Source organism: Branchiostoma floridae, chromosome 4 (assembly GCF_000003815.2).
Source record: "Branchiostoma floridae strain S238N-H82 chromosome 4, Bfl_VNyyK, whole genome shotgun sequence".
Classification (NCBI taxonomy): Eukaryota; Metazoa; Chordata; class Leptocardii; order Amphioxiformes; family Branchiostomatidae; genus Branchiostoma; species Branchiostoma floridae.
Genome location: NC_049982.1, coordinates 2150688 through 2165047, shown reverse-complemented (window position 1 = coordinate 2165047; position 14360 = coordinate 2150688). Strand labels below are relative to the sequence as shown.

General features: G+C 44.4%; 2 protein-coding genes and 1 long non-coding RNA gene across 3 annotated transcripts; all 3 read left to right on the top strand.

Annotated features, from left to right (window-relative positions):
* Window positions 1-272: 272 nt before the first annotated feature.
* LOC118414225 lies at window positions 273-5183 on the top strand. Its single transcript, XM_035818114.1, has 3 exons — window positions 273-346; window positions 3374-3454; window positions 4779-5183. Exons 1-3 carry the CDS (start codon window positions 281-283, stop codon window positions 4965-4967), a joined length of 336 nt encoding a protein of 111 aa, XP_035674007.1. The 5' UTR covers window positions 273-280; the 3' UTR covers window positions 4968-5183.
* Window positions 5184-5737: 554 nt separating this feature from the next.
* On the top strand, window positions 5738-11069 carry LOC118412973 (scavenger receptor class B member 1-like). Its single transcript, XM_035816066.1, has 9 exons — window positions 5738-6027; window positions 7267-7424; window positions 7993-8134; window positions 8305-8505; window positions 9065-9159; window positions 9504-9550; window positions 10301-10370; window positions 10899-11021; window positions 11066-11069. Exons 1-9 carry the CDS (start codon window positions 5920-5922, stop codon window positions 11067-11069), a joined length of 948 nt encoding a protein of 315 aa, XP_035671959.1. The 5' UTR covers window positions 5738-5919.
* A 127-nt stretch (window positions 11070-11196) lies between these two features.
* LOC118414953 lies at window positions 11197-13449 on the top strand. Its single transcript, XR_004831045.1, has 4 exons — window positions 11197-11258; window positions 12155-12273; window positions 12662-12735; window positions 13398-13449. It is a non-coding gene; the product is annotated as an uncharacterized LOC118414953 (long non-coding RNA).
* The last annotated feature ends 911 nt before the right edge of the window (window positions 13450-14360 follow it).

The following is a 14360-nucleotide window of genomic DNA, read 5'->3' as shown; positions in this document are numbered from 1 at the left end:
TAGATAGATAGATGGATAGGCATATAGATCTCAGCGTTACCGTGAGGGTTTGGGTTCGAAGTACAGTACCCAAGGCTATCATTACCCGTGCTCCACATGATATTTCAATACGTTTTCAAACCACGTGCCTGTTGACTCCGGTCCCACCCTAGGCAGCTGTCAGCCTTCACACGCCGCGGGTTCCGGTCAGACACATAGGGCCTACACGTTCCGGGTCCAGACCTGCGCTCTCCTTACACTCTCCTTACACTCTCCTTACAGTCTCCTTACAGTCTCCGACATGAGGCCGTGTCTTCTGCTTCTTACCGTCATCTTTGGCGTCATCGGCACGTCACATGCGGGACTAGTGAGTGCATTTATGTTTGTTTTTAATCGCCTATACTAGCTACACATATCACCATGTTTTCTTCAAATCAGTCATTTCATAATCAGAGCAGCTGGTAGCCAACTATCGGTCCATAAACAAGAAATCTTTTTAAAAAAGCTGTGCCTTGCCGCGTGGTAGGAATATCGTCAGGAAAAGGTAGGTCGGCACTTCAAGCCCGGCAAGGCAAAATGCTGTGCCTTGGCGTGCAGTAAGGATAATTTGCTTGTCTGCTAAATACGTATTATTAAAATTTTGACACTAGAAACCACGAAAATGAGAAAATCTTACGATTATATTTGAAAGGCAACACTCTGAAAATACAAATGGCATTCTGTGCTCATCATCAACCCAAAATACGATCTTTTTCACGTGTTTACGGTATAGGCCGCATGTAGCCAGTCACAAGTATGCAAATGAGCTAACTATATTTAGTACCATGCAAACACCGCATGTGACCATGTTGGAACACGTTTTCAGCTGTGTTTGCCGACGAATTCCTGCCGTTAGGGAGAATTTGCGGCCTCAAAATTGATATCACAAGTGAAGCGAAGTTATAGTTGTTGTTTTACTTTCATTATTTTGAAAGAACTTTGTAGCGTCATAGCGAGATCAACCGATATGTTTGGATGACATAGCGGCGCGGAAATATATGCTTCGACGGCGTGAATTTTGAGCAAAAATACCGCAGAATTATGGTTAGAAAACCCAAGGAGCTTTTATCCTTGGAAAACCCCACATTTTATTATTTCAGGGGTCCCTGGTCCAATTTAAAAGAAATAATAAGTGTACCGTCCAAAATAAGAACGTAGCGGGTGGATTCTGCGGCTGAAAAAAATAAACGTAACTGTTACCTAAACATGCACTCTTGAAAATGCAGACCAAAAAGTCCCAAAGGTGGGTTTTCATGGTTCTGGTCGCATGACGAAAATATTCTTATATCAAATGGATGTTATAAAAAGGTAAAAGGACATTTGAAAAAAAAAAACTTTCACTAGGCGGGTTCGAACCGGGGTCGGCAGTGTGGCGACTAATCACGCTAACCACTACGCCATGCTAACATTCACAGTACCGACTTGTATTAACAGGTATCCAAATCTAAGGCATAACTTGAATACGTCCGTTCATTCCAAGATTCAAAGATTCTAATGTCTAATCCTCCGAAAAATGTCTAAACAACTGTTACTTATGTGAAAAGTTTGTAATGAGACGAGAGCCTGGCAAAATAATGTCGGGAAAGGCATGTTACAAGCTCTGATTGGCTGGCTGGAATCTCGGTGTGTCAATAGCCTGTTTAGGCTATAGGCACACTCAGTGTGTCAATAGCCACAGCGATATAACAAAATGATCCTAAATATTATCTATTGCGACTTCTCGTGTGACGTTTTGAGCTGGCGCTCTCCTAAACTCACGTTAGCGTTTTGCTGCGGTCTCGGAAGGCCTCTCCAACGTTTTGATGACGTCATGGCTACTTATATATTCACATACAATTTATTAGCCTGATTTGGAAATTGTTTCATCTTTATGAATAGCTAATGCAATTCTTGTTGCGAGATAATGCACTTGATTTTATGTCACTCCAAATGAATTTGGAATTTTACCATACAAACGCTTCATTTATTCAATGTAACCAAATATTAAATGCTTTTAGAACCGACCGCAAACAGAAACAAATACGTAAAATGGACGGTTTAAAATTCAACAGGGATGTACCATTGTCTGCCTGAGCCGTCAAACTTGTCCATGAGAAAGGCGATTTGGAAGGGCCTTTGGAAGGGGCTTTGGAAGGGCTGGGTTAAAAGGTCCGTCCATTGATCCATGGAAAAAAGCTGGCGTAAAGCCTTGCCTGGCGGCAAGGCAAAAAGTGTTAGCTGTCTGTGTTACCATTGAATCTTTAAGGGAAGAATAAAAAATGGCAATATCACAGTTTACTATGATGAGCAACTTTGACTGACATTACTTGATACATGTGGTAAAATATGGTCCCTTGTCACACTAACATATGGACAACAACATTGGGCTACAAACTGCCAAATTATAAGATGACTGGTATCATATTTGAACTGTCTGTATACTGATCTACACTACTTCATGTATCAACTAGCCTCGGCCAAGAACGTGTAACTAAAACTTTATAGATATCTAATTTTAATCAATTTCATGGGAAAGTTTGGTAGTACACATACTACATGTAGGTACATGTAGTTATATGTTTAGACAGCATATACTACATAGTTACGTAGATGACGTTATGTGTTTGCACACCCTGCAGTTCATTCTACATTACTGTTGTGACTAATATTTATTATGCTATCATCTTCCCATCTGCTATCATCTTCCCTACAACTGCGCCGTTTGCAATCAACACCACCCTAAATTTATAAATGGATACTGTTCAGCTACAGTAGACCATGCCATAAAAGGCTTATTGAATGAATGACTGAAGACCTTTATTGCACAATTTGCCCAACCGAGCTAAGTACAGGTCACAACAAGTCAGGACATATACATAGAGCTAACATATAACTTGAGAGAAGCTACCTCTTGTAGATCACCGGCTATTCTGCCGTTACGAATTTTAAGATTTCCTTGAATACATAAATCAGCCACAAATCTGCCAAACTTGTTGGGGATCCAAGCTCTTATCTTGCTGCACCCCAACCGGTACAAGAGTAAAGGATTGTTCTTGTCGTGTCTGCCAGCGACAATCTTTGTGTGTGTACTTGATCATGATCTTGTCATAAACCGTTGTGGTAAAAAGGTCCACTATCTCCAATTGTCATGTTTTACTACCCCCTTCATGTGCCCATCCGAATGTGTACTTGATCTTGTCACAAACCGTTGTGGTAAAAAGGTCCACTATCTCCAATTGCCATGTTTTATTATCCCCTTCACGTGCCCATCCCCACCCTGCAGTACAAAACAATAGTCTAATTTCTAATTCATGTCATGGTAAAGTATAATAGTACTACAGATGTAGATGGTGTTATGTGTTTGTACGCCCTGCAGTACACGTCTTGTACGGACGACTCCCACTGCACCGCGGACGAGTCATGCTGGTACCAGCGGATCTGCTACCCGCTCTTCAAGGTTGGTGGTCTTACATTCAAATGGAGATCTAAACAAACAAACAAACAAACAAACAAACAAACATTTCATACTCTCCAAGCAGATCTAATAAAACGAAACGATCTATCGGGTGCAAGGCCGTTACGTATGATCTAAAGCGCTTAGACCATTATCCATCAAGCCCTCCGTTGACCGGTGGATACAGGCTAACCTTTGGATACTGCCTTGTCCACGAAAGATCTGCTGGAAGATAGACATTTTACTCTCATGAGCACGGGGACCGAAAGTGCTGCAGTCACAATACGTGTTGTTTGTTTGTGCGTGTGTGTTTGTTTGGTTGGTTGGTAGATTGGTTGGTTGGCTGGCTGGTTGCGTGGTCGTTTTCTTTTCCCTAGCGCAATACGGACTTTCGTAACTACCATCACCACAGTCTTTCTGTCTTGTTAGATTTGTTTAGTTGTTTGCTTACCTGTTTTACCCAGCGCTGCACTGACTTGGCAGTAACCACGAGTACACCTGTGTTTATTTGCTTGTTTATTTGTTTGTTTACCTGTTGTCTCCAGCGCTGTACAGACCTGGGGAACCACGAGTACACCTGTTTTTATTTGCTTGTTTATTGGTTTGTTTACCTGTTGTCCCCAGCGCTGTACAGACCTGGGTAACCACCAGTACACCTGTGTTTATTTGTTTGTTTATTTGTTTATCTACCTGTTATCCCCAGCGCTGTACAGACCTGGGTAACTACGAGTACATCTGTGTTTATTTGTTTGTTTATTTGGTTGTTTACCTGTTATCCCCAGCGCTGTACAGACCTGGGGAACTACGAGTACACCTGTGTTTATTTGTTTGTTTGTTTACCTGTTATCCCCAGCGCTGTACAGACCTGGGTAACCACTGGTACACCTGTGTTTATTTGTTTGTTTATTTGTTTATCTACCTGTTATCCCCAGCGCTGTACAGACCTGGGTAACTACGAGTACACCTGTGTTTATTTGTTTGTTTATTTGTTTGTTTACCTGTTATCCCCAGCGCTGTACAGACCTGGGTAACCACTGGTACACCTGTGTTTATTTGCTTGTTTATTTGTTTATTTACCTGTTGTCCCCAGCGCTGAACTGACCTGGGTAACCACTGGCACACCTGTGTTTATTTGCTTGTTTATTTGTTTATTTACCTGTTGTTCCCAGCGCTGAACTGACCTGGGTAACCACTGGTACACTTGTGTTTATTTGCTTGTTTATTTGTTGATTTACCTGTTGTCCCCAGCGCTGTACAGACCTGGGTAACCACGAGTACACCTGTGTTTATTTGTTTGTTTATTTGTTTATTTACCTGTTGTCTCCAGCGCTGTACAGACCTGGGTAATTACCAGTACACCTGCGGCTCCCCGGAGGAGATCTGCAAGCCTGCTCTGCGCGTGTGCGAACCGGAAATGCCCTGTGACCTGGACGGGTTCTGCTGGGGCGTGGGCCGCTGCGTCATGTCCGGTGCGCTGGGGTACGGCGTCTGTCACTATGACTACATCGACGGGTAAACACCAGGTTACCATGGTGACCCAGTAACGTCTGCCACGATGACAAGATCGACGGATAAAAACCACGTTACCATGGCAACTCAGCGACGTCTGTGGCCATGACAACAACGCTTATAATCAATCAAGTCCACCTTGACCTCTTTGCGAACATCGAATTCTACCGGACGTTTAATTTGTACGAAATGTCTTTGAGTAAAATAAGCAAAAATGATTCAATTTTTGTCGCGTTTCTCATTTTTACAACTCACAGTTTCAACAGTCAGTATTAAAGAATCACATAATTTCATCAGTCAAATCAAGGGAACTGCGGGTAATGTTCGTGTTCTAATATCCTGACTTCAAAAAAACCTCTTGAATCTAGTAGGCAAACTTTAGTGGTGGGGGGTTGTTGGTAAAATACTAGTAAAGTTTAAGTCGCATGTGCATCTGTAACAGATGCTTAAGGTGGATGGCGCCCATCTCCATTTTTGTAGCCCTTGGGCCACACATTTATGGCAGCCCACTACCACAGGGGGCTTGTCCGCTGGTAGTCATGTGTTGGACTATTGGACTACCTTAATATGTTGTAAGTCCCAGAGTCCCAGTAAGTATATCACATACAAATACGCCCACCTGCCCACGAAGGTCACCCGGTACAAACTTCAGGGGACCGTCCAGACGAAAATTACACCGACCTTTAGTTATCTAATTCTGTCTGCGGGACGGTCCATTATTGGTTGTGACTTTTATCATCTACATTATTCAAGTCGTTATATTTACATATTAACGCAGATACGGAATATGTAAGGACTTAGAAAGGACACGAAGTTGTATTTTGTTATCAGCGGTTTCATATCCGTATACCTATAAATCCCTCGGTTAACATAATCAGACCCTTACGAAAAGTACAAATGGAACAACCCAAGTTGTGAACACAAGATGGTAGCGGGGTGTCCGGTTGCAGTGTTGACCAATGGCGCGCTCGGTCCGCTGTGCGGCGGCTGTCGGTGTGACGTGCCTTGTGCTGGGAACGCTGGGGCTGTGCCTGTATAACACACTTCTGTATACGTTTGTAACGAAGGTAAGTGACTCAGTGTTACAGTATGGTTAACTTTGTAAAGTCTGAATTTGTTTTTGAGTTTTCTACAGACAACCATGTTTATGAGTTTAATTATTACTTTGGACTTTGGAGTGTTATCACTCAAGGACGGTCGCCTCGTTTGTAGGCTACCGGCATCACAATCGTTTATTATCATTATCACATCATGTAGGATGATTTGGTAAATTCGAAAGAAAGAAAAAATGAATTCAAAAGACACCGTTACCTAAAATAAAGAAAAGCAGCTACCCAAAATTTGGTCCCCTCACCACGAATTGTGGGGAATCAAAATAGGTTGCCTACGTCTTATAGGGGTATACAAATTACAAAATTACGGGTCAACTTTATCCAAAACAACGAAAAGGGGAGGTGCAAAACGACTGAGTCACGTTTGTTTGAACCTTTGTTTTTTCATGAAAGCTCAAATCGACCTGCAGGCCGCTTTTCATTGAGGTCATGAGGGAAGATGCAATGGTCAGACAATGTATGTAACGGAGATACCTAGTGAGTCTCAGAAGTTTATGTACACAATTTTACATACATGGTACAGAATACAAAATACGTTTGGAACCTCAGTCTGCAGTAGCGACGCCTAGCTGCAGTACTTAATTAAATCGAAGAAGGTCACAGACAATCTATCGAAACGTTATAAGTTGGCTTGGGATCTTTCTTTGAGTTATAGAAACCCTTTACTCAATAAGGTAGGAGATCATAATATTTAGCTGAACTTTCTCCATTCTATTGCCCCACTTGATTGCCCCTTGTATGATCGTTCATTTTCAACTACTCTTCATCCCATTTCTACGTGTAATGGCTACATACTGTAAATGCAGAAACTTTCGCTGTGGTTTCATGTTCGCGGTTTCCACGGCGGCCACTTCACCGCGAACTTAAAACCACCGCGAACATTTTTCCATGGCAGTAAGAGATTACAGCGCATGGTGCTACCGCGAACTTAAAACCGCCGCGAAAACTCAATTTTTCCGCTACCGCGAAATCAAATCCCCGCGAACTTAAATACATTTACAGTATATTCATAACCGTTAATTTTACCTCCCCCTCTGCAGATATAATTGTCAACTTAGTGAACATAAGGGACCATTCATTTCAAACTTCTCTCCATCCTCCTTCCTCATAGATGATGGTACTCCAGGAGGGATCGTTCATTTTCAGCTTCTAGACCATTCATTTCTAACTTATCTCCATCCCCCTTCCTCATAGATGATGGTACTCCAGGAGGGATCGTTCATTTTCAGCTTCTGGAAGGACATCCCCATCCCCATCTACATGCAGTTCTACCTGTTCGACATCCTCAACGTTGAGGAAGTGCTGAAGGGAGGGAAACCGGCGGTGGAACAGCGGGGGCCGTACACTTACAGGTGTGACTAGTAGTTTACACAGCACTACAGGTTAGATGGGGGATTGCGACTAGAATTTCGCTACAATATACTACAGCTACTGTTCGATTCGATTCGGAAAAGGCACCTCCGAATAGTTTGCGGACTGTTTTCTTGGCACTTTCGGACGTGACTCTTACGTGGCCCTGTGGTACACCCTGCGGCTACTAGGCTATTTTTGGGCACGACCGGGTCCCTGAATAAATAGACGCCGTGACCTACCCGTAAAAACACCGAGACGCACACTCCCAAGGTTCGGATCCCGGCCGGGCACCAATGCAAACGATACCGTTACTGCAGCATTAGAGGAGGCTAGAGGCTATTCACAAGTTAGAGGGTGTCTTCCGGAGGAGGGCAGTCGTAACATATCGGGGACGGGATTATTAACATCACGTGTATTCTAACGTAAATGTCGGGGGGGGGGGGTTCTTCTTTTGTTTCAAAAGAGAGGATTTTAAAAAAAGATTGATAAAAAGTGTTTTTGTTTGTCTCTTTTTTATGAACATGAAACAATGTGACTGTGGTGTTTTTGTTTATTTGTTGTCTGTAGGGAGCTGAGAAACAAGACGCAGCTCCAGTTTAACGATGACGACACGGTGTCGTACGTGAACATGAAGCGGTACGAGTTTGTGCCGCACATGTCGGTCGGGAGGGAGAACGACACGATCACAACCCTCAACATCCCCGCCATGGTGAGGCACGGGAAACCATCCCGTTATTGTAGTTTCCACTGGTCATACTCAGGGTTCTATAGTATACAGAACTTCTGGGTTATGGACCAACCACCCTGTATTTATATTTCTATTCAACTACAACAAGAACAAAAAACAACGACAATTGTTTCCTCATCTTCTCCCTCCAGACGATCTCGTGGTGGCTGAAGACGCAGCGGGCCGTGATCCGGGACGCGGCGGCCCTGGGTCTCCTGCTGGCCGGCGAGCCGCTGTTCTTCCGCCGGTCCGTCTCCGGGCTCATCTGGGGGTACCCCGAGCCGCTGCTGGCCGCCGCGCAGAGGTTCGCTCCCGCGCTCGTCAGGGACGACAAGTTCGGGCTCTTCCTGAATGTGAGTGAAGTAGTTCACAAACTGATATAACTAGCTAGGACTTACGTGGTTCCGTGGGACACCTTATATGGCCTCCGGGCTATTTTTTGGGCCCGGCCGGGTACCGGGTTGAATATCATTAGTCGGACCTGGAGGTTCGCTCCGGCGCTAGTCAGGGACGATAAGATAGGGCTCTTCCTGAATGTCATTCACAAACTGATATGCCTAGCTAGGAAGCGACACTTATGTGGTCCCGTGGGACACCTTATGGTTCCCAGGCTATTTTTGGGCCTGGCAGGGTCCCGGGTTGAATTTACAAGTCGGACCTGGGGGTTCGCTACGGCGCTCGTGAGGGACGCGTCAAGTTCGCGGCTGTTCCTGAATGTGAGGGAAAGAAAACTGATAAATGTACTAGATAGGAAATGATGTTGTCTCTTGACTGAATGTAAGATGTCTCGTTTCTGTATATACTGTGTCGTTTTAAAAATCAACTTTTTATCACATTGAAGGGGCTATCGTATTGAAATGAAATTAGACAAATAAAGAAATAAAGTGCGTAACAATAGTTTTCTCTCGGCAGCAAAAGACGAACTCCACAGACGGTGTGTACACGGTGTTCACAGGACTAACGGACCCGGAGAAGTTCGCCTATATCTATCAATGGAACGGCATGACGTAAGCACACTGTTGAATTACAAAACGATCGATTTACTCCTTCAATTTCTCGTAAGAACATTGGACAGGTAGTAAGACTTGGGCAGCTACTACACAATAGCGTTACCCAATTTGCAAGCAGCTCCACCTTTCTTCATTAGCTATTGATATTAAATTCGACATTAGCAAAATCACATTTTTGTACATGGTGATTAATGTTTATAATGTCGATTTATTTTGTACGTCTTCAAATTTTATGTGGTTTCGAAATGAGTACTGTTTACCTGTGGCGTATATCTCTGTCTGAAGTCTACTCCCTTAATGTTATTCAGAAAAAAGTCTAATGTTTTCTGTTTTTTCCACAGCCATTTACCGTACTGGAAGCGACCCTGCGGCAGAGTAAACGGCACAGGTACATACATACATACATATATATTTAACCTCTACGTACTCTCATACTACAATACACAGTTTTGCTCGCACGTCGCAGTCAGCTCATCTACGCTATGCTATGGTCCCATTTGGAAAAAAAGGCCCATCCGGGTAGTCTATGGTCTGGTTTTATGCTCTTTCAGGCGTGACGCCTACGTGGTCCCGTGGGACGCCCGTTGGCTACAGGGCTATTTTGGGGCACGCCCGGGTCCCTGAATTTTTCAACTTGCAGTTAAAATCAACCTGGCACCCGGCAAAAAACAGAAGCCGCGGCCTACCCGTGAAAACATCGGGAGCTCGGGGTATCCCCTTATCCGACATATTTGTGGCTACAGAGCCCTATCGGGCATACGTCACCGGTGCATTTGGGACCATAGCATCAGTTGGAGTTAGTATTAACTCAGAAGGAAATTGTAATTACACGATGTTTGGTTGTGCAGCGTTTAGATGTAGAAATACATTCGGACTTTTATCTATTCCTGACGATACAACTTTCTGGGAAACTTGATCTGTTAATTGAATCGCGTGTTCGTAACGCCACATGACCGAAGTAAATTCCTCTATGCTGTAAAAGGCTTCAACTGCTTATCTGAGATAATAATTTTTTAATTTCAAATTAAACTTTTCTTACAGCGGTCTCTATCTCTGCAGCTTTCTCCAACTTACAACATACAATCATTACCATTTACCTAAGTATTTGTTTTCTTTATGTTATGTGTTCTACCTCCAGAGGGAATCATGTTCCCACCAATAGAGGACATAGACAAGCCGCTGTACATCTTTGTCTCTGACTTGTGCAGGTATGTTTTGAAGGCAAACTATATGCTAAATAAAGACCTTTTTGTACATATATACCCACTGGCTAAACTGGGACTAGGGTTAAGTACAGGGCGTGATATATACACAAAGGTAACGTAACACAAACATTGTAATCTGTTTATGTATAATTACATCAAATTTTATGAACTCCAGGCACGCCACGTCTAAAGCTAAGGGCATGCCTTAATTTAAGTACCATCTTTCATATAGTAAAAGTGACAGCGGCACACATTCAGCTAAGCCACCTTTTAATGTGGTGGTTTACATATAGCTGAATGTATGCCACTATTACTTTTCATTGCTTGAAGACTCTCATTTTTGGAAAATGGCAAATTCATTGTACCTTCTCCCCAACGCACACGCAGCAAACCACACGCTAAATTACCATCCGTCCTCACGAGAGCGATGTAGCATCTAAAGCTATGAACCGGTCCAGCTTCCACGTATTTTACCACCATTAATGATTTGATTTTGGCCTATTACACTTGATGTTTTCTGATTTCCCACAGATCCGCGTACCTAACGTACGAAGGCCCCCGGTATGTTGGCGCTGTGCCCGTGTACCGGTACATTCTGCCGCGGGAGGAGCTGCGGAACGGCCGGGGAGACACAGCCTGCTATTGCGGGGACACGTGTCTACCGGACGGACTCATAGACGTCAGGAACTGCCATTTAGGTAGGTGCACACGCCCGCACACACACACATGCACACAGACACATGCGCGCGCACACACACACACGCACACATGCACACACACATACACACACACAAATGCACACACACACACACGGCCGGGGAGTTTCAGACTGCTACTGCTGGGACACGTGCCTGCAGGACGGGCTCATAGACGTTAGGAACTGCCACTTAGGTAGGTGCACACGCACATACATGCATGCACACACACACACACACACACACACACACACACACACATACACTGACACACTCACACATACACACACACACACGTACACACACACACACACACACAAACACACACACATGCACACTCACACATACACGTACACACACACACAAACACACACACATGCACACTCACACATACACGTACACACACACACAAACACACACACATGCACACTCACACATACACACACACACACGAGCACACACACACACGCACGCACACACCATACACACACACACACATACACACACACACACGCACACACACACACGGCCGGGGTGAGACGGTCTGCTACTGCGGGGACACGTGCCTACAGGACGGGCTCATAGACGTTTGGAACTGCCATTTAGGTAGGTGCACACGCACACACATGCACACAGACACATGCACACACACACACACACGCACACACACACACATGCACACACACATGCACACACACACATGCGCGCACACACACATGCACACACACACATGCGCGCACACACACATGCACACACACACATGCGCGCACACACACATGCACACACACACACACACACACGGATGCATGCACACACATACACACAAACACACATGCACACACGTACGGATGCATGCACACACATATATATACACATAAACACTCTTTCTCTCTCTGTGTCTGTCTCTCTCTGTGTCTCTCTCTGTGTCTCTCTCTCTGTCTCTCTCTCTGTCTCTCTCTCTCTCTGTCTCTCTCTCTCTCTGTCTCTCTGTCTCTCTCTCTCTCTCTGTCTTTGGTACTAGAAGGACTTTAACTTTAAGTATTCTTTAAATTTTGGTTAAAACCTCTCTTAAATTCACATTTCTCTCACCAGACGCCCCGGTCGTCCTGTCTTTACCTCACTTCTACCTCGGGAACGAGAGCCTGTCCAGGGGCGTGGCCGGTCTCGATCCCAACAAAATGGAGCATCAGATTTTCCTGGACGTCGAACCGGTAGGAACAAACACTACTTCCGGGGTTATAATCAGAAATGACTGTCTTACATCTAAAAATAAACTTTCAGCTAGTAAGATTGAAACATGCCCCTAGTAAAGACATTACACAAGTCACTAGATAACTATAACTAGCACAAGGGACTCGAAGAAATGGAATTCGTAGACAGTAGACCACTAATAATTTCTTGGGTCATTGTAAAGTAATTTTAATGAAAGAAAAGATGGCCACATTGGTCAGCTGGTCTCACACACGATTCCGTTATTCGTAATCCTCTATATAATGACAATGGGTGTCTTAAACTTTTCTTGTCTTAAAAATGCAGCTTATCATATAAAACCATGCGCGTTTTGACTCAGTAACGTTGGTGTTCTCCTCCTGTTTAAAGACCACAGGCGTGGCGTTAGCGGCGGCCAGAAGAACCCAGATCAACGTCATAGTCAGCCCGGTGCCACATATGAGGTGAGATATATACTCGAAAACCAAGTAACACTGTCTCAATCATGGCAGACAAAATGGCTAAATTGCTTCAGAACAAAATATGCAGTATTGACCTGAAACATATTTACAAACACGACAAGGGTACCATTAACAGGAATATCAGATATAAACTAATAGACTGTAAGGACAAATTAAAATCGTTTAAAGTGTCAACTGCTAAAACTTAGTTGTCATATCAGTTGGTAAAGGACAGAAAGATGTAAGAAATAATTTTCTGTAGAAGCTTCGAGAGAATGACAACACCCTGCCATGAGAGGATCTTCAGCCCCTGTCACACATTTAGGACATTTTCACGACTATGCTCCGGACCAAGATCGACACTGGGTCGGGAGTAGCCTGGAGTCGATGGATGTTTAAAGATAATTAGACAAACTTGCCAACCACCAACGCCACTACCACTTGCCCACTACCAACAACCTTGTACTTGCTCCCGACCAGCTCCCGACCATGGTCTGGGAAGGTTTAGAGAGTTTGGGAGACCATGGTCAGTTATGTGTGACAGGGGCTTTACCGATCGTGAGTATATTTTATTTCTGTGTTTCTTGCAAATATGCTCCATCATGAAATTCCTTATTTTTGTTAAAGTAACTTTTACCTTCTTATTTTCTGACCTGTTGCTGCAGAGAGACGGAAAAGATTCGAGAAGTTGTGCTACCTATCGTCTGGATCAACGAGGTAACAGAATTTTATCACGTTAGCAAGCATAAGATAGATCTACACGGAAGTGACTACCCTAGAGACACGTCTCAGGGACACGTCTGTAAAAAAGGTCTAACTTACTACATTCTGTAAATGTCAAATTCACCTACAGGTGCGAATCGTAACTAACTATAACATTTTGTACTTACTGTTGAAGTACTAAAACTAGATGTGCTGATATAATTTGTTTGTTTCCCGCCCAGAGCGCGAGGGTCGGTCCCGACTTCGTGCAGTACTTCTGGGACCAGGTCGTGGTGAAGGAGCGGGCGGGGCTGGGCGGCTTGGCGGCCGCCGTATCCGTGGGAGGCGCCCTGGTACTTCTTACGGGGTCGCTCTGGTACTGCAGGCGGCGGGTAAACACACTTCTTACTTCATGGAGGGGATGTGTCGCTGTCTGTCATCAGCGTGTACATGTATGTGTGTCTGGGTCTGTGTTTGTTTGTGTGTGTGTGTGTGTGTGTGTGTGTATGTGTGCATGTGTGCGCGCGCCCGTGTGTGAATTGCAGCGGGTAAAGACAGTAGGGACACGGAGGTTCCGTGTTTGGGAGAGCCACACCTCAAGCACGTTAAAGAACCCACCACACTTGTCGAAAAGAGTTAAGGCTAGGGGCCCTAACCGGTGTGAGTGGTTCAAACCTACAGTCTGGTCTGCGGGTTGACGTTTTGAAATGACGATAGTCACCTGTTATGTCAATCCTTTCAATAAATAAATAAATGAAAATTCACCCTTATCCTGGGAACCAGACTCTAACCAGGTCCGGCAGAGAATCTGTTCTTTCGATAATGTGTCATGCAGGGAGGTTTGCGTCCGAGTGTGTGTCGGAATGTGTGTATGTATGCGCCAACGTGTGTGTGTGTGTGTGTGTGTGTGTGTGTGTGTGTGTGTG